The sequence below is a fragment of the Alligator mississippiensis genome, chromosome 1 (genome assembly GCF_030867095.1).
Source record: "Alligator mississippiensis isolate rAllMis1 chromosome 1, rAllMis1, whole genome shotgun sequence".
Taxonomy (NCBI): domain Eukaryota; kingdom Metazoa; phylum Chordata; order Crocodylia; family Alligatoridae; genus Alligator; species Alligator mississippiensis.
In genome coordinates this window covers 4,282,507-4,307,105 of record NC_081824.1, presented here as the reverse complement: position 1 = coordinate 4,307,105, position 24,599 = coordinate 4,282,507, and the positions used below count along the sequence as shown (strand labels likewise).

General features: G+C 56.9%; 1 protein-coding gene across 4 annotated transcripts; it reads right to left on the bottom strand.

Moving 5' to 3' along the window:
* Positions 1-2,465: 2,465 nt before the first annotated feature.
* Positions 2,466-14,959, bottom strand: STMN4 (stathmin 4). Of its 4 annotated transcripts, none has more exons than XM_006274659.3 (6): positions 14,869-14,959; positions 9,118-9,192; positions 8,142-8,237; positions 5,212-5,420; positions 4,163-4,354; positions 2,466-3,058 (listed from the first exon to the last, which is right to left on the bottom strand). In XM_006274659.3, exons 2-6 carry the CDS (start codon positions 9,128-9,130, stop codon positions 2,999-3,001), a joined length of 570 nt encoding a protein of 189 aa, XP_006274721.1. In that variant the 5' UTR covers positions 9,131-9,192; positions 14,869-14,959; the 3' UTR covers positions 2,466-2,998. The 4 variants fall into 4 exon arrangements, with proteins under 4 accessions (XP_006274721.1, XP_019338353.1, XP_059584089.1 ...); XM_019482808.2 differs by having other exon boundaries at positions 5,212-5,417; XM_059728106.1 differs by lacking the exon at positions 2,466-3,058 and adding an exon at positions 3,068-3,396.
* Positions 14,960-24,599: the final 9,640 nt, after the last annotated feature.

The window sequence follows — 24,599 nt, the reverse complement described above, 5'->3', positions numbered from 1 at the left end:
AATGGGGTTGCTGGGAGAACACCCTCCCCCCGCTGCCCACCCCACCGGGGCAGTTCAGACATTTAGTCACACGGGACGTGTCTACACGTGCATTTATGGTGGTTTAAATTTACTGCGCAGTAAGCAGGAATAGGCCGGCTTCTACACATGCAGGCATTAAAGCGCATTAACACTATGTGTGGACTAAAGTTAGTCCCAAGCCAGTCCACACACACAGTGTTACTGCGCAGTAAGGTGTCTACACGTGTGTGACTGTGCAGTAACTAATTGGGTGTAAGTTTGATACCTGCATGATGCAGGTATCAAATTTATGCTCTAGTTGATGCAAATTGCCATATTTGCTGTGCAGTACAGGTGTGCACGTGTAGACACGCGCCTGTACTGTGCAGTAATTTTGGTTACTGCGCAGTAAATGCACACGTATAGACGCACTCGTGATGTCTGACAAGGTACACTGTACATGCAGCGCGCACAGCTCCTCACTGCTGCCCCCAGCACCGACAGGGAAATGCTGGCATTTATCCTCATGCACAACCCATGTCTTTTGCTCGCCCCTATGTTCCTGCACACGCACCCACACATGCACCCCCCCACACGTATCCTCCCTCGGCACACACTGTTCTCCATTCATCCTCTTACACCTCCCTGCTCACTCCCACCTCACACGCCCACACCCATCCATATAATATGTGGGTGCATGTCTGTGTGTGTTCTTTCTCACTCCCATTGCACAGCTCAGGCCCCCTCTACATGTCACATACATTATGCAATTACCTGGTTAATTGTGCAAATAATTTAATGTGCGCATTAACTATCACACCTTAAAAAGTTCCAAGCAGCTATAAAGCGAGAGCTGGAAAATGTGTAATCATTTCATAGCTGGTTTCTATCCAACTTTAGTTAGCAAGTGTGGCCTTTGCCTAATACACACACATCCCTATGTGTGGCCTCTCCCCCACACATGCACACACGTGCCTATACACAAGCTCCATACATGCCTTATGCCCCTCTATTTTCCCTTAAGACACACACATGCACACCCATACACAACCTCCATACATGCCTGATGTCCCTCTACTTTCCCTTAAGGCACACACACACACAACCTCCATACATGCCTGAAGTCCCTCAACTGTCCCTTAAAACACACAAACATGCACATACACCCACACAACCTCCATCCGTGCCTGATCCCCCTCTGTTTCCCCTTAAAACACACAAACACGCACACAAGCAAGCACACACGCACCCTCCCCTCCCCAAAACCCACGTGCCCCTCCGTCCCCACGCCCACCCAGCCGGTCGAAGGACGGGCCCCCACACAAAACGCACCCGAGACACTGCACAGGTTGTGAGAAAAGGAGAAGAAATGCCGAGGCAGTTTATTTACAATGGTTGTATACAAAAACAGACAGCTCGTGCCACCGCTAGACCAGCCCCATCCCCTCTGCCCCCGGCCGCCGGCTCCGGCGTGGCACGCCGCGAGGAAAAGCCTGGACCCGGATGCAGAGCTCAACTCAGAAAACGCCCCGTTGTATCGACACCCTTCGCTCAATCAATGCCTTATCCGGATGTAGGGGAAATCAAGACCTCCCTTGCTTCAGAGTCAGAAATGAAGAGGTGCTTGGGGTCTAGCTGGGTGAGGAGCGGAGCAAGCTGCCCGGTCTCCCCGTCAGCCTGGGTTGCAGCTGGATGGATGCCCCCCGCCAGCCTCCCTGCTCTCTCGGGGATGGGTCCCCTCACTTGGGTTTGCCTTGCAGGGCTTTCTCGCATGGGGTTGGGAGCCCAAGAGCTGTCTTGAGCTCTCCAGGGCTGACAGCTGTCTGCCGAAGGCACCCGAGCCTGTGATGTGCTACCCTCGAGAGCGTCCCACGGCCGCAGCTCTTCCTCCCAGCTCTCGCTCCTTCGACTCCTACCCATCGACTCCTCTGCATCCTGGATTTAAAGTGGCTGTCTCTCTGGCATCTGGGTTTCCCCCCAATCTCTCCTCTCTCTTCATCCTCCTCCATCCCTACCATCCCCATTGCCTGTCTCTCTCCAGGTCCCCGCACAGGTGAGCCTACCTTCCCATCACCATCACAGCCTCCTGCTTCCCTCGCCCTAAATGCAGAGGACTTTCCTGCTGCTCCATGCCTACGGGGACAGAAAAAAAGCACTCTGGTTACCGTTCCTCAGAAGATTATCTCTCAGGATAGGGGGGGAAAACCCCACTCATGGCTGGGGAGGTCTCAGGGGCTTCCTTCACCCATTTGGAGGAACGGCCCCACCTCCCGCATCTCCTCCAGCCGGATAAAGCAAGTGATAGTTTAGTGTTTTCTTCCCTGGGAGACAAAGGTGGGAGAGCTACCCCGCCGGGCTGAACCGCTTCTCCAAAATCCTGCAAGAGGCTCTGGGACGCCCGAAGGCAAACAGGACCAGGCCCGGCGTCCAGCGGCGGGAGGAAGAATAAGAAAGCGACACCAAGAGAAGATGTTTCGTTTATATTGATGAGCAACGTTCATGGCAAACACAGAGGAGAAGAAAAGGCTACACACACCCCGAGAGACGGCTTCCCTGCCCACGATTACAGAGAGCGCGCGCGGCGCCCGCTCTGCTCGGTCCTGCTCACCAAATCCACGCCACGCGCACGACGCGCCACCCCCGTCCCCATCCCGCCCCCGTCTTGTCGCCTCCCCCGACCGTCCGCTCCCTCGTGCCGCGGTTCCCTTGGACGCTTGGCCGGACGCTGATGGGGTGGAAGGAAAAAATGAGACCCCGGAGCGGATTTCAGACGGACGCCCCTAAGCCGGCGTGTCTCCCGATAAATGCACCCCTCCCTCGCCTCTCTTCCCCGCTCCCGCCCGCCCCCGAAACAAATAGGATGGCTTCACTGGTCAATTCTTTACATTCACAAACAAAGAAAGCAGAGGAACGTTTTCCCTTCGTCACTCAGCCTCGCGCGGAGGCAGCCATCGCTTCCCCGGAGCTGTCAGTCCCAAGCACCGCCGTCCTGGCCTCTTTACCTCGAGGCCTCTTCCTTGAGCTCCTTGTTTTTCCGCACCTCTTCCGCGTGTTTGTCCTAAAAGTGTGGGGGGGAAAGAGGTTAGGGCGGCGGGCTTCAGCTCTCGCCCACGGACGGGCTTTGCAGAGCCGGGTCGACTCGGAAAGGAAGCCCGAGGGATCGCCTCGGGGCTGCTATTAAGCGTGGCTGTCCTTTTTGGGCCGACAAGGTCAATCTGATATCAACTCAAATAGCTGGCACAAATTCTTCTTTGCAAGTTTTTGGGTACAAGCACCCTTCTTCAGGCTGGTGTTTTGGGGGCTGGCATGGAGGCATGGACTGGAAGCTGCCAGGGGAGCAGGGCGAAGGCAGATCTTCACGCTCTCCGGCTCTTTGTCGCCGATATGAGGCTGAGGCTGGGGAAGGTGTTGGGAGAAGGGTAATTAGTGGGTGCGTGGGGGGCGCGGGGAGAGATAAGAAGCCTAAAAATGGTGGGAGGGTGTAGACCCAGCCCCATGGGAGAGGGGTGGTGCAGGGCCCCTCCGGGGTAGCCTCCGTGGGCTTGGCGTGCATCCCTAGCTGTGCTATGGCACTGATCCGGGACAAGCCACGGAGGTGGGACACGTGCCCGCGTGTCCCGTGGAGCCGCTTGCAAGGCGGTTTGCAGAGACAGCCACCCTGGCGGTGGGATTCGAGGCCCTGGAGTCTCCCTCCCAGGCATGAGGTGGGGGTAAGGAAGGGAGGGAGAGCACAGAGTCGATATCATTTCTCCTTCGGGGTGAAGGGGGTAATTAGCTCACACCAGACGGGGGTGATTAGCAGGCAGAGGGAAGCAGCAAGCACGGTGCAAAGGCAGCTGCCAGCAGAGACCCCCCAATCTGTGCCATTATAACAAAGGGAGTCAGGCTCCCCTTCCCCACGCTCCAGCCCAGCCTGTGATTATCCGTGAGATTATCTGACACCTAACCATTACGCGCGGGCCCTGGGCGGCCCCGTTTGTCATGCAACGCAGCCCCCAAAACAAAGCCAGAAGCTGCAGCTGGCTCCCTTGACATTAAAAATAGGCTAGCAGAGATCCACGTTGGCTCGGAGGGGGGACAGGCCTGACAGGGGGCTGGGCTTGGGGCGGATCCCGGGGTTTCGCTCTGTCTGGGACACGTCCCTTGAACTCTCCAAGCTCACCTTCTCCTGCAGGCGCTCCAGCATGGCCGCTAAGTGAGCCTCCCGGTTCTCTTTGTTGGACTCCATCTTCTGCGCCAGCTTCTCCTTGGCCATCTTGATGAAGTTGTTGTTCTCCTCGATGGCCTTCTGGATGACCTCCCGCTCGTGCTCCCGCTTCTCCGCCAGGTGCTTCAAGAGCTCCGCTTCCTGGTACTGCATCGGCAAAGCAAACGGGGCAAGTTGGTGGAGCCGGACATGCCCTGCCCGCGTCACTAGCTGTGCGCCCATTCCTCCGATGCACAGCTGCCCCCTCACACGCACGGCTTTACGTCAAGGCGTAGAGCCTAACCCGCTCGGTTGACCTTGGCCATGGCCAAGGCGGTGGCTGCTATGCCAGTCCATGCTAAGACCAGCCATATTCGCAGCCAGAGGCCTTCATCACCTCTTGCATGGACCTCCAGACCCAAAGGGTTTGTAAGAATATGATCTGGGGACGACGGCTCTGCTCAGAGCCCAGTGGTGAGGACCAGACAAGCATTGCTTGCTCGTCTGAGCTAGCCCATGTAAGACAGTTCCCTCCTTTCAGGACATCTGAGAGAGCTAGCTAAGCCCTGACTCTGTTGGAGCAGATTGTCCCAAGCTTAGATCTGGAGCCCAGATCAAATACCATGTGTGCTTCTTCCCCAGCCTCTCCGGGGGGAACTAGCTCTGGCCTCTGTGTTGAAGCCGCATCTCGGTTTAGGCTGTGACCTAGGAGAAACCCTCCAAATTCCCCTTCTCCCATGCCTTCTTCTGGCAACCCTCGGGGACTGGATTAGCAGCCTTGGAGCAGCTCTAAGGGCAGTGGACGGTGCCCACCCCTGGCTGTGCTGCACTTCGGTACCATTCGCAGGACCAGACATAGAAGAAGACCATGTTCACTCCCTCTCATGCGGGATGCTTCAGAGGCATCCCCAAATCCTTTGCACTTGTGCCCTGGACAGGACCCGCTGCAGCCCCTACACATAGTGTTTCCCTCGGTCTTCCCCAACGCCCTTGGCCAACGGAGTAAGGGACACGGCGTATCCTACCTTTCGCCGCTCCTCCGCGGCCTCCAGCTTCTTCTGGATCTCCTCCAGGGAGGGGTCGCGCCGCCGGGGCAGGGAGGCGTTGAACTCAGGGATCCCGTCGAAGGACGGGGGCTTGAGGATGACCTCGAAGGACTGGCCCGAGGTGCGCTTGTTCAGCTCGATGACCTCCATGTCCGAGATGACGCACCAGGTGAGGTCGACGGTGTCTGCTGGGGGGAGAAGGGGATTACCACTCGCACGCTCCTGCATGCACACCCAGTCACACCCACACAGCTCCCAGCTTCTTCTCAAACCCACCCACAGCCTGGTGATTGTACTCACACCCACTCACCACCACAGCCTCCAGCTTCTGCACACCCACCCACAGCCTGGTGATTGTACTCACACCCACTCACCACCATAGCCTCCAGCTCCTGCACACCCACCCACAGCCTAGTGATTGTACTCACACCCACTCACAACCACAACCCTGCTTCTGCTCACACTGAAGTCCACTTGCACACACTCATTTGCCCTCCCACCTTAGCATCCCCTCACCCTCATACTCCCATGCGTGTGCACGCACACACACACATGCACACACACACATTTGCTCCCATCCTCTACATGGTATCTCCACATTGCTTTGCCCAGTCATTCCTAGCATTGATTCACATGTGCATCCATGCTCTCAGCCCCCAACATGCATTCACATGTGCTTGCACGCTCAGGGATATGCGTGCACACACATGCATGCTACTGGCATGCTCGGCCCCACCTCAATTCTCATCTACCTGCTGAGGCACTCTCAGCCCCCCACAGCATCCACTTATACCCATGTGTGCACACACATGCACACACACGTGTAAGCAGCCCACATGCACAGCAGTGCTCTCCTCCCACCCCAGTCTGGTTGATCCCTGCCCCAGGCAGGAGGAGCGATGCCCAGCCCACCCTTGACCTCTAGCTGTGCTCAGGAGCCGGGACGGGCACGTGTGGGCAGGGTGGCACCTGATCCAGTCTGCCCACGTGGTGCACCATGCAACTCTGCACCCCTCCTGTCTCGGCCTGCAGCAATGCCTCTGCCTTGCAGGGGGGCACTAAAATACAAGCTCACCCAGGTCACCATTTTCCCTAAGGCCAGCTCTGTGCACACTCACATGCCTTCAGCCCATGACATGCGTTCACACCTACTTACACACTCAGTTTGCCCATGTGGGTGCACTCATGCTCACGTTGTTTCCCAAGGCCTGTGCACAACCAGTCTCCGTACCCTTACCCCTCTCCTTCCTACTCATACCCCTCTTGCTCTCTCTTACATGCTCTGATATATTCATGGCCCCCCAAAACCTCCCTTTAGGCTCAGGGGACCCTCAAATCAACCTAAGGCTGAATGCCAATGAATGAACGGCAGCGTTCAGTGCCACCGCAGCTGGCGGCAGGGGTTGGGCGCACCCGGGGGCTGCGCGGCTCGACTGGCTCAGCTGTCGTGAGTCACCCTGTATCATTTAGCTAATTGTGTCTTCCTAAAAATATAGCTCCACCAATGGCCTGGAAACTCCCACGGTCTGTGCTCTGCATCGCTTCCTCCCCTGCCGGCAGGGAGGCAGCACCCAGGCTCTTACCGTATTTGCCTGCATACCACACACGCTTCCTCCCCCCAAACATTAGCCTTCCAAAATTGGGGTGCATGCCTTAAGCGGGGAGGCAGATTTTCTTTCTGCTCAGAAGAGCAACAGCAGCATTTCTATCCAGGGAGTCGATTGACTTTGTGGCTGGTGAGAATCTACCTGGTTCCTGCTAATTGCTCTTCACTCTGTAGGTGTTAATGACCCACTCTCCCTTTTCATGGCCATGATGTTCCACCAATCCAGCCAGGCTTTCCACAGTTTTGCTGAAGACTTTGCAATTTAGCTAGTCCTGTCCTCTCTTCTCCCACTGTCACAGTCCTGCAGCTCTTTTCTGCATGTGGCCATGACTTTGGAAAAACCTCTTTTTTTCCTTCATTCTCCTTTCCCAAAATCAAGGCGTGGGCCTTATTTGGGGGGTGTTGTATGTGAGAATATACGGTATTAATCACTGGCTGGAGTCGGATGCCAGCACAGCGCCCAGAGCTGGGCAAGATCAGGTTCCTGCCCCGTTTTATTATCCAAATCCCATCCAGGGAGCATCATGGACTGGACCCGTCTGATAGTCCAGGGGTGAGGGGAAGGGCAGTTCCTTCCCGGCCCCTCCTGGTGTCATCTGCAACCTGAAGCAGGAGGATGGACGACCTGAATCATCCTCGTCTCTGCTAGAGGCTGTTCCTAGTCCTGGGAAATGACCAGTGGGTGGTTTTTTTCCTCAAACCTGTGCTAAGCTACTCGTCTCCATAGTGATGCGGGTTAATTAACGGCCAGGAAAGGAAAGGGCTTGAGGCAACTGCTAGGGTACTGATAGCAGCTAGGACCAAACACATGGATATGCTCCTGGCAAAGGGGGTGATCGCTGGCTGAAGGAGCTGGTGTGCAGAAAGGGCAATAGCCTACTATTGCTGCCTGGTAGTGGAGACTCTGCTTTAGGGGAGGGGGTCGGGGCTTGTGGTGCCGGAGGCATTGGACCGGACGTATGCATGCATTTGGGAGCAAAGGCTGCTTTCCACGTGCGCCTGCTCTAGCTGATGTCCAGTCTGTGTCCTCCTTATTAGTCCAGGGAGCTCCCAGCCACCCCTGCTCTAAGACTGGGGAATTTAACCCTTCTCGTGCCGCGATCCCGACGCTCTCACTGATGCCAGCACTGGGTCCTGACAGCGATCCCTGGAGCCTCTTCTAATCCCCACCTCCATGACCCGGGACAGGTGAGAGCTCAGGACAGCAGAGCCCCGGGCAGGCTCTTGAGCAGGTCAGCTGGACTGGGCTCCCCCGTGTCCCCGCAGTGCTGGACGGTGCAGGGGCTGCGGGCCGGGAGCTCACCTTCGTATTTATACGCCGGCTTGTTCAAGGGGTCTGACAGGAAGCAGGAGCAGAACAGCGAGACGAGGGGCAGCTCCTTCATCTTCTCCTTGTAGGCTGTGGAGAGGCCGAGAGGAGATGCAAGGTCGGCGTTAGGGCAGGGGAAGCACCGCGGCTGGAAGGGGCTGGGGTGCAGGTGGGGGGCCTGGCTCCACGGGCCATGCAGAATGCAGCTGTCTCTGGGGTGGAGGGCACGGCGTGGGACCCTGGTGCACCCTCCTGTCCTGTCCTCAGGGGATGAAACAGCAGCAGGGCTTGCTCCCCACTGCTTTTACCTATGGCACGTTGTCAGGAGGTGGTGGTGGGTCCAGTGCCATGCCTGGTACTTGGGGCTGGAGAGGTGATCCAGGGGCTTCCTTGGACCAGTGATTGCCTGTAACACCCATTTTGCACCCGCTGTTCCCCACTATTCCCTTCCAGCCCTGGGATCTCACAGGCAGCCAGCTCTCACACTGCTGCTGGAGGGAAACTGAGGCATGGAAAGATGTGGTGCCTTGCTACAGACCATGGCGTGATGCAGTGGCAGAAGGAAGACTCAAACCTGGGGACACCGGTGCCCCCGTGCTGTCTCCTGCTGGGGTCACTGCACGCTCTGCAGGGCGATGCCCATCCCTAGGGCTGCCCACAGAGATCGGGGCAAGGCTGTGACCGCATCACAGTGCCCAAGACTTCTCTTGACACTGCTCTGAATGCAAAGGATCATGGGACACCTGGTTCTTCCCAGGGCACCGGTCACTCTTTTCCACTCCATGCCTCAGTTTCCCCCCAGTGGAAGTGCGAGAGTTGGCTGCCTGTGAGATCCACTCGTTTCCTTTCCCCATCTCTTTCAGAGGGTTGCTTTTGCTGTGGTATGGGGACAAAGGGTGGGAGATGCTGTGGGGGGGGAGATGGACGAGGTGGGCAGGGAGCTTGGGATGGGGTGATGGGGCAGTCGTACCAGCCAGAGTCATGGTGCTGGCGGGGTGTCTCTCACGGTCCAGGAATCAAGCGCAGCAGGAAGGATCCTTGGGGTCTGGAGAAACAAACAGGAGAGGTGGTTAGCACGTGGGTCCAGCCTTCTCGGGGGATGCCACGGGGCACAGAGGGGGCAGGAGAGTCCCACCCAGGTTGGAGGTCTTCCAGCAGATCCCGTGTAAGGATCACAGCTCTCACACGGCCCCCGCAGCCCCGGCACCTTTCACTTTGGCTTGGCCCACTTGCCCCTAGGAATGCAAAGCACGCTGGCACCCGGGGGCACAGGACAGCCATGGGCACAAGGGGTTACATACACCCCGTTGCACCAACCACAGACACGATGCACCCACAATGGACCCTGCCACACCGGATACATGGGGGGGATGAAGCATGCCAACGCGTGTACAAAACACGCTAATTCAGACACGCGTGCACACGTGCAGGCAGGCTCACTTAGAAGCCAGCACCTGGAAGCAAGGCCCTTCGTGGATGCATCACCCACACTCACATCCGTACCCACACCCACAAACATCTGCGTGCGTGCATGCACATGCACACAGGGATACCGTGGTACATTCACTGACCCAGCCACACACACTGCAGCTAGCCAACACCCCGCTCTGCATCAAAACATGCTCCCTGACCCCCTTCTCAGCGCCAGCTCTTCGCCTGCAGCTGGAAGGGGGCTGCTTCCAAGGCCAAGATGTGATGCTGCAACTCGACCGGTGCCTGGGCAGCTCTTCTGCACCCCCTTACTGATCGTCTCTGGGAAAGCCCCTGCTCCCCTCTGCCTCCCGTGAGCGAGATCTCCCTACCAGCTGCCCGGGGCTCTCCGCCGATGCGAGCCCTGGGCTGCGACTACATGGGGCGTATCCGCGCCAGCCGCTCTAAGTGGGTCACCCGGAGCCGAGCCGGGGAAGCACGGCACTTCAGTGCTTTCCCGGTGTCCCCGATTCCAGATGGCTAATCACATCCATCTCCCCTGGAGCCTGTGGCTGCCTTCGCAGCCCATTTCGCTTGGCTGGCATTGATCCCTGGCCTTCTCCTAGGAGACGGCCCCGAAAAGAGGGCTTAAGAATAGCGATGCTCTGCCTAGCTGCAGAGCCCTTCCCTGGGGGAATCGCTGCCTTGTGACTCGCGGCCCCATCTCCTCTGCTGTCCACGGGAAACCCGAGTTAGAGAAGGGCAGGGGCTTCAGACCCTGCTGTGCCCCTGACCCGACCCCCTCGCCCAACCTCCTCGGAGCAAAACCCCCATCGACTTCCAAAACCGAGTCCACGGGGCTGCAAAATGCCACCCTAAGCAATTCGCCTGGGGTCAGAGAGGTAGCAGAGACCAGGCCCGCTCACCCCAGCTAGGGTCATTCAATGTCTTGTCCCAGCCCTGCCCTGCCCTTGTTTCAGCCCCGGACCCTGCTTTCATCCATCCCAGCCCTGACATCGCTTGCCCTTTGTGCAGCGGGGCTGGCCCTGGGGGGCTGAGGTAGGCGCTGCTTAGCTAGCCAGGTCCTCAGGGCTTCATGCCCCTGCTGCAAGGTGCTCCCTGGGTGGGTGAGGGTGATACCTGAGCTTGCTAATCAGCCCCCACCGTGGGGGTTGTTCACTGGCAAAGGGGCAGACTGATTGCTCCCAGCAACAATAATCCATCGCGAGGCTCTGTTGTGACCCTCGAACTCAGCTCTTCCAGGGTGGGTTCAGAGCACAAATCCCCAGGTGGGTCATTCTGCCTCATGACACACAAATGCTCATGCTACAGGCCTCTAGGATCACCTCTGCCACTGACTTTTCTCTCTGGCACGGGGCACCTCACTTTGCCTCAGTCTACCCGCTCCATGAAATGGATGCAATGGCATCCAGAGGGGATGCTGGGACTACAATAGCTGACTGGCTGTTTTCCATGGCTGGCTGTTTGGGGCAGGAGGTTATTATATGTTGTGCAGGGCACGCCGAGGACCTCTAGTTGATTGGGAGCCCTAGAGACTGCCGCCGTTTCACGGCAGACAGGCAGCACCACTGGGTGATGCTCACAGAGCAGGGTAAATGGCTGGTTCCAAGCGGGGAAACCGAGGCACGGAGAGATTAAGAAACAGGGGAAGGCCCCATTGGAAGTCAGTGGCATAGGCAGGGCCAGAGCTTTGAACCCTGGGGGTCCCAGAGACCACTCTCTGCCTGGCCGGGGCTAGGGCTGAGCTGGACTTGCCTGCAGCTCAGCCCCTAACTGGGATTCACCCATATCCAGAGCCCGCACTGCAGGCAGGCCCTGCCCCATACCCCATGCGGGTGTGTTTTACTGGGACCCTGAGGATAGCTGGAGTGGGGGCAGAGGGGTGAGACGCAGCCCTGAGTCTGGGGGCGGGGGTGGCAGTGGAGATGAGGGCACGGTCCACGGGACGGCAGCAGCATCCGATGCCAGCGCCAGCCCCGGTAGCAGAGGGCACCGGGCTGCAGGAGGCACAGCCTGGCACGGCCACTTGGCTGTGCGCAGGGACAACGGGCCCATTGTCTCCTCCAGCTGGGAGAGGGGCTGAGGCTGGTGCCAATAAGCATCATGGGGAGGCCGCACGCCATCACCCCCTCCCCTTGCCGGGGCAGGGGAAGTCAAGGCGGGCTAGGCTGGATGAGCCCATAACTGGGGGGCTTCCAGGGGCATGGCCTAGGTGCGCAGAGCAGCGAGGCAGGGGAACCAGGCTGTCCCATGAGCCCTGCAAGCAGTTTGGACCTGAGTGTTAAGTGCATGTCCCTGCTGGGCTGAAGCCTTGCACGAACTCCGGCCGTGGTGGCCACGGGCTCCCTCGGGGGGACCCGGTGCTGTGCCGCGGTACGCAGCTCCTCTGGGGAGTGCTTCCCAGCTACCCGCGGGCCCTCGGCGCAGCGCAGGAGAGACCCGCGGCCCTCGCTGTCCCGCGTGCGGCAGCCTGAGCTACGGGCTGCAGGCGCCCACATCACTGCAGACCCCGCGGCAGCTCGGGGATCCTTCCGGGGGGGCAGTCTCTCCAGGTGTGCGAGCACACACGCACACGTGGACACGAACACACATGCATGGACACTCACACACATGCACACATGTACACTTGCACACACATGAACACACAGGCACACATGTGTATGCACATGTGCACACAAACACATGCACACACATGCACACGCACACCTGCTCTCACACATATGTACACACAAAGACATACGCACCCATATGTGCATATACACACACATAAGCACATGCACACACATGTACATCCAGAAACACATATACACATGCATAAGTGTGCCCATGCACACATGCATGCACACATGTGCAGATACATGTGTGCACATGGACATACATGACCACATATGCACACATGTGCACATGCACTCACATGAATACACATGCACACACAAACATATGCACACACAAATGCACATGAGCTCACACAAACACGTACGCATGCACACATATATGTGCACATGCGTGCACACTCAAACACACATGTGCATGCATGTACACACATGCACACATGCATACACATGCACACTCAACCACACTTCTGCACACACATGTATACACATGTGTATACACACTCACACATGCACACACTCTAACGCATACACACATTCGCACACACTCAAATGTATGTGAACACATGTACACACATATGCATGTGCATACACACTCATGCACACATGCACGCACACATGCACATACACATGTACACACAAACACGCGTGCACACACATACACACATGCACATGTGCATACACATTCACACACACATACACGCACACTTGAACACACATGTGCATGCACATGCACATGTGCATACACACATTCACAGTGTAGGACAGAGATGGCGATGCCCAGGCGAGGGGAGAAGCACCCAGCATGGGGGCTGCCCCCCGAGCCATGCTTGGCAGGGCGCAGGGCAGCGATCCCCCGCTGGAAGCCCCACGCCCTGGCAGGACAAGCCCAGCTGCCGAGGCCTACCCCGGAGCGCGGCTTCGCAGACGGCGGCCTTGCATAATGCCGCATGAGCTCATCGGGCTTGAACAATGAGGAGCTGCGCGCGCCTGGCAGTGATCTCACTCCGCGCCTGTCTCTGGCTGGGGGGGACCTCCGCCCTCCCCAGATCGATGCGCGCCTCTGCCTCGCTCATTCAGGACCCAGCGAAGGCTTCTCCTGGCCTTCCTGTCTCCGTCCCGCACTTGCAGCCCCTTGGAAGCCTTGCCCAGCCCCGGCGGGGTGCGGGCTGGTGCCCCTCTCCATGCAGCCTCCGGCTCTGTTCCCGAAGGTCTCCCTGGGATCCCCCCTTTTGCACCCCCCAGACCCCGCATGGCAGCCTGCTGAGGATGGAGGGCTGGGAGGGACCTGCCTGACCCCACTGGAGTGTGGGGTGGGTGGAAGGGGTAGGTAGGCATGGGCGAGACCCGGGGCACACCAGCTTAGGTGTGGCAGGCAGGCAGCGATCCCTGCCCATCCTGATCCCCCTTCCGTTGGCTTGATCCTGCCCCCGGGTGTATTCCCGTACAGCCCAGCTGCAGCCCGACCCCTCAGGCAGGGGCTGGACTAGATGTGTACTCTGTCTTGACACCAGGGTGCGAGAGAGCAGGATCGGGCCCGGGGCATCTCTTGTGGGGCGGGGGAGGGAAGGAGGGTGGAGGCAGAGAGAGGAAAGTTTGGAGAAAAGAAGGACTGGGTGGGGAGAGAAAGAGTCTCGCCGTGCAACTCAGGTGGAGAGAAAGCAACTGAGGAAGAGAGAGAGAGAGACAGATAGGACAGTGATAGACAGCTGGGGCATTTAAGAGTAGCTAGCTAGACAGACATAAGGTGTGCATTAGGATAGATAAAGAGAGCATTAGAAAAAGTGGACATGAGGAAAGAGAAAGCAAGCAAGCAAAAAAGAAAGAAAGAAAGAAAGAAAGGATGTAGTAGGGCAGATAAAGAGATAATTAGAGGTGATAGATAGATAGATAGATAGATAGATAGATAGATAGATAGATAGATAGATAGATAGATAGAATGGACTTCAGCGTCCTCTGGTCCACCCCCCTGCATGAACACAGGCGATCAATATTATTTCTCCACCAAAGTAAGAACAAGAAGAGAGAGAAAAATCCCCCCAACCTGAGCTGAAAGGCAGAGGACGGCAGAGAGGGAGAACCCAGAGGAAGGCAGGAGCAGACGCGTGGCTCGTGGCATAGAGAGAGGGGGCAGCTACGAGGCAGTGGGAGACAGAGCAAGGCAGAGACCCCCGGAGAAAGCCACGCGCCGGGCTGCGGCTAGACAGCCAGCGTGACAGCACATGGCGGGAGTCGGCTCGCCGGGGCGGCACCGCACCTGCTCTCGCAAGCTCCCAGCCAGCTGGGGCGTTGGGATTTCCTGGAGGTGCGTGTCCCGGGGTGGGGCGAGCCTTGGAGAGTCTCGGTGTTGGACCCCTCCAGCTGCTACAGGTCCCTGGGCCCGGGGCTGCACTGGGGCAGCCAAGCCAAGCCCTGGGGGAGTGCAGACGTCCTGACGGAGGGGCAGAGAGGATGGGGGTGCCCAGGGCCAGAGGGGCACGGGTCGTCCTCTCCCCAAACTCGTGGGACCAAAGGGTGCAGGTCCATGAAACCAGCCCCTCCTGCTGCCTCGTTACCCAAGCACCTGTCCTCCTAAGCTCCCCCAGTGTCGGGCTCCTGCAGCTGGGCCTCTGCAGCCATCTCCCACCCTCCTCCATCCCTTCGCCCTGCAGCTCCCTGGGGATGGCTGGGCGACTTACCCTCAAATCCAGCGCCCGGCTGCCGCTCCCAGCCCTACCCGCTCATTTAATGCTGCTAAGAACTGGTCCCAGCATCAAGCCCACTGCCAGGCTCTCACCATGACATCACCTCTGAGGCGGCTGATTGGCCGAGCCGGGGCTGCAAGCCGATTGGCCAGCATCTTTTCGGGGAGCAGGGATTGCCTGAGTAACTCCTTGTAAAGCCAGGTAACGGGAGGGATGATGTCACACAAAGGAGCTATTTTCAGGCCAGGGTCTGGAGCGAGAAAGAGCAGGGGAAAGCAAAGGTGGATGGAAACAGCGAGGGCTGGAGGGAGGAAAAGAGAGGGTCCGGGTCTGGGGAAGGCAGCCCTCGCCCTGGCTACGGTTGGTATTGATATTGCAGCGGCGACGGAGCCAGGATCGGGGCCTCGCCGTGCTGGGATCAGAACCCGCCCGCCCCGGTGCACCTGCATGGATCGGTGCCCCTCCTGCTCTCCCTGGCACAAGAGACGGGGAGATTTGCTCCAAAACCAGAGGGGAGAATTGCTCCAGAGGCTGATCCATGTCACTGGACTCCGGTGCCCCCCTATTCCACCCTGCAGGTGACATCGGGGCGGGCAGGCCCCTCGCTGCTGCCCCGGGTTGGGGTCATAGAGGTGGGGATGGATTTCCAGGGCTGGAGTAGGGGCGGGGGGAAGACCTCACCCATGGGCAATATGCCTGGTCGATGGGCTAGGACCCAGCCCCATGGTGCCGAATCTGTGGCAGCAGCATGGGCCAAATTCTCTGCTGGCATAACTGGGAGAGGGGGGCAACTGGGAGACCCTGGCCCATGCCATCTCCCACATGGGCGCCTAAATGGCAACTGGATTCTCCAAGGCACTGAGCACCCTGGTACCAGTCTCTAGCGGTACCCCTGAAGAAATAAGCCCCGCCTTCCTGCTCTTGCTCCGCCCACCAATAGAGTGGGTGGGGCTTACCACCTCCGCTGCCCTAGTGTAGACAGTCCCCTGCATCTCCTATATGAGACCTCCCTGGTGAAACTTGGTGCACTTTTCAAACCAGCCCCAGGGCGGTGGGTAGAAGTGCCTGCTGAGCCGATGTGACCGGCTGTCCTTGACTGTGCTTGCCCGGCTCGGCCGTCACCTCTGGTCCCGTTGAGGTCCTGGGATTTCTGCTTAGCTGACTCGGGGAGCTCCGGTGCAGCACAGCAAAGGCAAGAGAGGGGTTTAATTCTAGGCAAAGTTGGTAGCAGGAGGGGAATCTTCTTACCACAGGCCCTAAAATCTCATATGGGCCCTACTGTGCTAGGCGCTGTACAAACTCAGGAAGGGAGGGGACCCCAGACGGCTATTTCAATTGAAGCTGGGCAGGCATGCATCTGGGCTGAGTCAGGACATCTGGGCAGGGGCTGGGCGAGACAATGCTCAAGGACCCGTCCACCCTTCGGGGTCTGGGGTCCAGGCTCGGGTAACACTCGGGCAGAGGTGGGTCTGAATCCCCGCACGCCTTGCCCCAGTCTCCCCCTTCCTGGGCAAGTGTTTGCACCACCATGGGTCATATAGGCCCCGTACAGGTGAAGGAGCAGCCCTGCACATGCAGGTGCATCTCTGCACCCCCAGGTCATTCCTGTTGTGAGAGAAGCTATAATTTAAAGACACTCCCTTACTTGGCAGGCTACAGGGGCTGGGCCTTGGATGATGGTCTCTCTGCTACAGGCAGACAAAGGATCTGCTGATGGCTTGCCCACCGCTCCACAAATAAAGTGTCTGGTTAATTCGTCTCATTTGCATATGCTTGTGTTTATTGACCCTGGTGATTGCTCCGGTTATTGGGGGGAGGGGTTGCGGGGCAGGGACATGCCAAGCAAGGCATGAAGGATGCAGTCGATGTCTCTGTTCGGACATGCAGGGGACCTGGCAGGAAAGCGGGGTTTAATGACCGGCACATGCTGGACTCCATCGTTAAACCACTGGCCACAAGGCTGCAATCACAGGGGGCAGGGAGATGGGAATGGGGGGGCTGGGGGGTGTGGATTCATCCATGTAGAGCCCAGATTGGGTCCATCTGAGCCCTGCCAGCTGCCTGGGAGATAGAGGGCAAAGCAGGGGTGTTCACCCCCAGCCAGCAATACTGCGTGTGATGCTCAGCTGCTGCACATGTCTGGGGACTGCTCCAGAGCAGGAGGGCAGAGCTCTGCTGAATCCAGGACCAAGGGGCACTGCTGGGCTGGGGGCACTGGGTCCAGTGGGCATGCATTAGACCACAGGGCAGGGCCCAGGGGGCACCAGCGGGGAGAGATGCAAACAGGGAGATCCTGCCCAGCGCCACCCTGCGCTCTGCGGTGCTTCGCTCAGCCTCATCCATCACTCCTTCCCGTCAGCGCCGGTCCATGGGGCTTTGTGCTGGAGACAACGTGCTCAGCGGGAGACAAATGAGTAGCAGGAAGGGCCAGGCCCTGGGAGAACAAAGGAATCGGAGAGCAGGGGTGGGCGTGGGGGTGCCCTCGGCAGGCTCTGGGCAGGGGGAGCCTGCGGCCTTGCTTTGGCACCCGGGGCTGGGGTGCCCACGGATGAGCATTGGGCACAGGCCTGTTGCATTCAACAGAGAGCCCGCACATGCCTGTTGCATGAGGTAAGGGGCATGCAAAAGTGCATGCAAAGGTGCATGCCTCCGTTTGGCTCTGTGACCCCCTTGGAAAATGCCACCTCTGAGCTTTCACGGGGTTTTTGACCCCAGAACCATGCTAGAGCTATTGTTCCGTTGCAAAGCGCTCAGCCAGCCCCCAGCAGGGCAGGGGGGGTTGGACATGTTGGACTCCTGTGGGAAATCTCTGGGTTTAGCTTGTGAGCCCTGTGCAGGTGCTTGCTGATCTTCCGTGGCACGCCGGGCAGCCTGACCAGGCTCTCACGGGGCCCTGATTGAGAATCTCGGCACCAGTGCAAATGAACTTCTTTGCTTGCACACACCCACGCACATGCATCCTCATGGATACTTGCATGTATGCTTGTCTACACATGCATGCTCACAGGTACACACAGGTAGGCTTTAGACACATATGTGTAGGCATGTGCTCATGGATGCTTATAGGCACACACGTGTGCACATATGCCCATAGATACACACATATGCTCATGGATATACACATGTGCTTATAGGCACACAGATGTACACACATGCTTATTAATCCACATGCTCATGGGTACACACACATGCTTATAGACACGTGTATACACAAATGTGCTCACGGATATACACACATGCATATAGGCCCACACATGTACACACACATGCTCATGGATATACACACCTGTTTATTATCCTCTGTGCTCCTGGATACACACACATGCTTACAGACACACATGTGTATACACACATGCTCATGGATATACACACATTCATATAGGCACATGTGTGTACACACACACGCTCATGGCTGTGTATACATACTTATTAACCCACAGTCTCATGGATACACATACCTGCTTATCGATACACTTGTACACACGTGCTCATGGATATACACATATGCTTATCCACACACAAGCTTATGGACATGATGTGCACGTACACATGATATACATACTGAATACATGCTCACACATGCATGCACACACCCAATACACACACCCAACATGGGCTCACCTATTTGCATGCACATGCGCGCGCGCACACACACACGCGCACACACACACACAATATACCTACCCAATATGTGCTCACATGCACATGTCCATACATTTACACATACCTAATACAGGCCTGTATGCACCCCCCGACACATATACGTATGCACACCTGTAGAATATGCATAATGAACACACACACACAAAACATACATTCAGCATGTGCTTACCTATAAGTGTGTGCACACACCTGCCCTTACACAAAATCCCTCCCCAATATGTGTTCACGTGTGCATGCACACACATACCTGTGCACATGCCCGATACACGTGCATGCATGCATAGACACACATTATGCACATCCAGCATGTGCACGCATATATACACATGCCCCCCAACCATTCCTGCGTACGGCAGCTTGTACAGTGTGGCACTCACACTGTGACAACTGAACCTCGATCCGTGTCCCTGGATGAGCTCACGTTGTCTGCTCTGGAGTCAGCATTTTGCAGGGCCAAGGGGCTGTCGGGTTAACCAGGATGGGCTGGGGGCAGAGGCAGGAGCCTTTGCAGCAATATACCTAATAGCTGTCTAGCAGGGCATGGGCATGGAAACCAAGCCCTGCTTTCCCTGCCTCCTCTCTGTTGCCTCTGAGTGCCCATAACCCCTTTCAACAACCAACACAAGCTTCCTTCTCCTGAAACCAGCCCCTACCGCTGACCCTCACCAGCAAGCCCGCAGCCCAGAGGACAAGTACAAGACCCCCCTTGCACTTGGAGCATGGAAGAAGAGGCCTCTCTGCCCCAGAGAGCTTCCAGTCATGGCGTACGGGGCCGTCCCTTCCACTTAGGGACAGACCGAGCCTTATTGCTGCTTGTTCTGGGCTAGACATAGTGGCCATCTCAGCAGGGTTTGGCTGGAGATTCAGATCTATGTTCTCTCCAGGGAACCAGCTCTTCCAGGGGTGTCCTTCCACATCCCGTCTGCCCCGTGTCCCCTCAGCATCAGTATCCCATATGGCTCTGGCTGCTCACTTATTTTGCCTCCTTGCTGGTCCAGACGCCATCACTGGTTGTTCCAGCTCTTGATGTGAATATGGGAGAGTCCTTCTTTGCTTGACCCCTTCTCCACTTCCCACCTGGGAGGCCCTCCAAAAGCTTCTGTGCAACCCGCGGAAACCTCTCTTCATCGAGACCCAAGCTGCATCAGGATGTGGCAAGCCCCGTGTATCGCCGCCTTCATTTCCCCAGCGGCGGTTCTGCTTTGCACCCACCCTTGGATATATATTGCTCCCTGCTGCAACCTTCATGTCAACCCTCCAATGCATCCATGCCTGGTGATGTTGTTTTCTCTCCATGGTCAGAGATCCCAGAGGAGGAATGTAATGGCTAGCGCAGGCCTCGGTGAGTGTTGGATGTTATGGTTGTAGCCGCAATGGCTCAGGGCATATGCAGCATCAATTCCCCCAGTACTCGAGGGGGGCCCGTCATCAGTGCTTGCTCTTGATGCTCCTCATGACTTGCGTAGCCCGTCGCCAGAGAGGTTTTTAGCAACACGTCCAGGAGTCTTCTTGGTGATAGTTGCCTTCACTCTACTGGGTTGCGTGAGTTGGGGGGCACACCGTTCTCATGCCTTAAGGCCAAAAGAATAATACAAATCATTAATATTTGTATTCACCTTTCCCTGGCTGGTCATTTGCCGCCCATACATCATGGAAAATTCAGGTCACGCTGCAGGTTTGGGTTGGAAGACTTCTGTGAGCTTTTCATGATATGAAGATTTTGTTGGAAACTACAGACCCAACATTCACTAAGGCAGAGTGGCCCCTTAGAGACTAACTTGTTCAGACAGGCAGAAGCTTTCGTAGGCACCAACCTGCTTCGTCAGATGCCTATGAACAAGTCAGTCTCTAAGGTGTCCCCTGTTGGACTCCATCGGGGTGGTCAGAGGTGGAGTCGTACCAGTCACATCAGACTCCCCCAGTTTGGGTGGTCTAGGTGCTGCCAGGATACCATTGGTGAGACTATACCAAGACTCCTCCTAACGACCTCATTAGTTGTAATAAGGAGACCACAGGCTCTGGTTCTTAGTCACACGGGGCCCTTGCACACGTGACAAAGGGCCCTTGTACACGTGATGAAATTGCCCCTTTTAGCGGTTTAATTGCCCTTTTTAGCAATTTAATTGCGTAACAGCGTACACATTCAGCGGCATATTATGATTAAATTTTGTAACAGCGTACACCTTTGGCAGCGTATTTCGATTTAACCGACTTTTTATGTATCAAAGTAAAACACATCCTATGCTTTTAGTTTGCTATGTAACGCATTGCAGCAGTATTCGTCATGTGTACAAGGGCCCATAGACTCGTCGAGGTTTCTTGTTTGCAAGCAACCCTAGACACTAACATCATGCCCCCATTTTGGCTGTCCCTTAGCCCTTCACTTTGAAAGGGTCCACTCCAAGGCCAGGCCAAGCCCCTCCAGAGGGCCAGAATCACCCCACTGTAAGTTACACCAGTTTAAGTGTAACGGTGGGGTCTAGTACAGACCACCCGACCAAGGAGATCGAGACCAGGAATTCTTAAGTCAGCTCACAGAGATAGTTAGGTCCAAGGACGTGGTCATCATGGGTGACCTCAACTTTCCAGACATCTCCTGGGAGGAGCAGACAGCCAGGTCTGACCACTCACACAGGTTCTCCATCTAACCCAGGAGGTGCACAGCCCCGCCATGGGAGATGCCTTGTTAGATCTGGTCCTAACCACAGGAGATGACCTGGTGAGGGGTCTGTGGGTGCTCGACCACCTGGGCGACGGCGATCATCACCTGCAGGAGTTCACCATCCAGCGTAAGATGGCGAAAGCCTCCAGCAAGGCAGCAGCCCTGGACTTCAAGAGGGTGGACTTCAATGAGGCAAGAAGACTAGTGGGGGAAGCACTGAGGTCCCAGAGCAGGAGGGAGTTGAGTGTCCAGGAGGAGTGGTCGTTCCTTAAGGAGACAATCCTCCAAGCTCAAAGGAAAGTAATCCCTACATGAATCAAAGGGGGCAAGAGGGTGCAAAGGCCCCCCATGGCTCACCAAAAGCATCGGGGAACGTCTCCAAATGAAAAAGGAGGCATACGCCCATTGGAAGAGAGGACTATACCTTGTTAGCTCGGGAATGTAGGGGGTGGTCAGGACAGCCAAGGCAGAGATGGGACTGGGACTAGTGACCCAGATCAAGGACAACAAGAAGTCCTTTTTTAAATACGTAGGGGGGCAAAAGAAGGTGCCAGGTAATGTGGGGCCTCTGCAGGACATGCTAGGAAACCTGGTCATCTCACCTGACGGTAAAGCTGACATATTCAACCATTTCTTTGCCTCCGTATTTCTGAGGAGGGACCCGGATATCTCCCCCACTGGCACCCCCGAGGGCCCTGTGGGAGGCACGCCCAGGCCTAGGGTTAATGAGCACCTTGTCAGGGAACTTCCTGAGGGACTAGATGTATTCAAATCCACAGATCTTGATGATCTCCACCCCAAAGTGCCGAAGGAACTAGCAGGGGTCATTGCAGGACCCCTGGCATGGCTTTACAAGCACTCATGGCGCTCGGGTGATGTGCCGGAGGACTGGAAAAGGGCCAATGTGGTCTCCATCTTCAAAAAAGGGAGGAAGGAGGACCCAGGAAACTAGGCCTGTGAGTCTTACCTTGATCCTGGGGAAGCTTTTCAAAAGAATTATCCTGGCACATGTCCATGAAGGGCTGCAGGGGAGGTGATGCTCAGGGGCAACCAGCATGGGTTCATTAGGGCAGGTCTTGTCAAACCAACCTGGTGGCCTTCTATGAGCAGGTCACCAAGCCCTTGGATGCAGGTGTAGCAGTGGACGTAGTCTTCCTGGACTTCAGGAAGGCCTTCGACACGGTCTCTCACCCCATTCTCATTAAGAATTAGGGGACTGTGGCGTCGACACCTACACAGTCAGATGGGTCACTAACTGGCTGAGGGCCGCACCCAGAGAGTGGTGGTGGACGGGTCTTATTCGACCTGGAGGGATGTGGGCAGCGGGGTCCCCCAGGGCCCGGTCCTTGGACCCGCGCTGTTCAACATCTTCATCAGAGACTTGGACGAGGGGGTGAAAAGCACCCTGTTCAAATTCGCAGATGACACGAAGATGTGGGGGGAAGCGGGCATGCTAGAAGGGAGGAATAGGCTGCAATCAGACCTAGACAGGTTACAGGGGTGGGCGGATGAGAACAGGATGGGTTCAACACTGACAAGTGCACGGTGCTGCACCTGGGGAGGAAGAACCAGTGGCAGACCTACAGGCTGGGGAACTCCCTTCTCGTCAGCGCAGAGGCAGAAAAGGATCTTGGAGTCATTATTGATTCCCAAATGAACATGGGCCGACAGTGTGGGGACGGGGTCAGGAAGGCCAACCGCACCTTGTCGTGCATCCACAGATGCATCTCGAGCAGGTCCAAGGAGGTGATCCTCCCCCCCCCATGCGACACTGGTCAGGCCGCAGGTGGAGTCCTGCGTCCAGGTCTGGGCGCCGCACTGCAGGAGGGATGTGGACAGCATGGAGAGGGTCCAGAGGAGGCCACCTGCATGGTGAGGGGACAGCAGGGCAGGCCCTACGAGGAGAGGCGACGGGACCTGAACCTGTTCAGCCTCCACAAGACAGGGCTCAGAGGGGACCTGGTGGCCATTTATAAGCTGGCCAAGGGGGACCAGCAGGCTATAGGAGAGTCCCTGTTCCCCCGAGCACTACCGGGAGTAACAAGGAATAACGGCCATAAGTTGACAGAGAGAAGATTCAGACTAGACATCAGGCAGCGCGACTTCACTGTCAGGGCAGCTAGGACCTGGACCCAACTTCCCAGAGAAGTGGTGCTGGCTCCTACCCTGGGGTCTGTAAGAGGAGGCTGGATGAACACCTTGCCGGGGTCGTTTGACCCCAGCATCCTTTCCTGCCATGGCAGGGTCAGACTTGATGATCTGCTCAGGTCCCTTCCTACCCGACCAACTCGGAAACTATGAAACTAAGTGCTGTGTGTCCACCCTCACCCCGGGTCACCGCTGGCTCAGTGCCAACGGGCTATTACAATCCCCCACCCCACCCACCACTTAGTAATAGCAGACAGTGGTCTAACCTGGAATAAGCTGCTCCTCTGTCCACACTGGATCTGGAGGCAATTTACAGCTCTGTAGGAAACCAGCATAAATTGCACCAGAGTCAATGGGACGTGTGTCCAATCCTGGAGCGGCTGGGAGTAAGTCAGCAGCTGAAACGAGCCCCAGTCCTAGAGCAGCGGGGCTGGAAGGGACTTGCCAACCCCTGCCAGAAGCAGGATTAGCCCTGTCCAAACTAATCAGATGAGAAGCAATCTGGAGCCACGAGAAGCAAAGCACCCTCATTTTAGAGGGCAACGAGTAACGTCTGCTGCCCTGGAGCTGCCAGCTTCTACCCCAGCCTTCAAGGCACGCTTCCATGGTGGGGTGGGGGGAAAGGAAGAAGAAATCTTTTTCGGAGCAGAGACCAAGCCCTGCATGTTGCTAATCTCGGTGCATCCAGATGGCAAGAGACAGCCCCTGCGGGACAGGCTGGCAATAAACCCACGCGCCAGGTGGGAAAAAGGAAGGCTTCCCATCCCTGGTTTACAGCTGGGGGATTACAGATCAGAGTCCGGTCCCTTATCAAGCGCCTACGGGTACTGCTACTCCACCCTGAACAGCCATTCGTGCTTCCACTTTGGGGACACACCGTCACCGCAGCCTTCAGATGAAGTCACAGACGCCCGCAGCAGTGAGGCGGAGGAGGACGGTACCATAGGAATTTGCTGATTTTCCAGGATTGAGCGGTATTTTGGGTGGCAAAGGGGTGGGAGCAGATCTGACCCCAGGGACTCGCCCAGGGTCCTGAAGGGAGTCAGTGGCAGACGCAGGATCATCACCCTGGGCTGTGCACACCCATGCAATGCACTAGCGCGGCGATAGCCTCCCACACATATGTGAGGGGGCTGCTTGTGCCCAGCCCCAGCTCTGCTGTGACTGCAGGAGCAGGGAGGTGCTCTTGGATACCACTGGGCTTTGCACAAGCAGGGGGTTTCCAGTCTCACTTTGCCCGTGTGGCTGGCAG

What these genes read in the sequence shown, in the direction of transcription:
- STMN4 (XM_059728106.1), bottom strand. An exon ending in CCGCGGAGGAGCGGCGAAAG is followed by an intron (nt 4,355 to 5,211) that starts GTAGGATACGCC and finishes TTGCCGATGCAG; the next exon opens with TACCAGGAAGCGGAGCTCTT. An exon ending in TGGAGCGCCTGCAGGAGAAG is followed by an intron (nt 3,397 to 4,162) that starts GTGAGCTTGGAG and finishes CACCTTCCCCAG; the next exon opens with CCTCAGCCTCATATCGGCGA.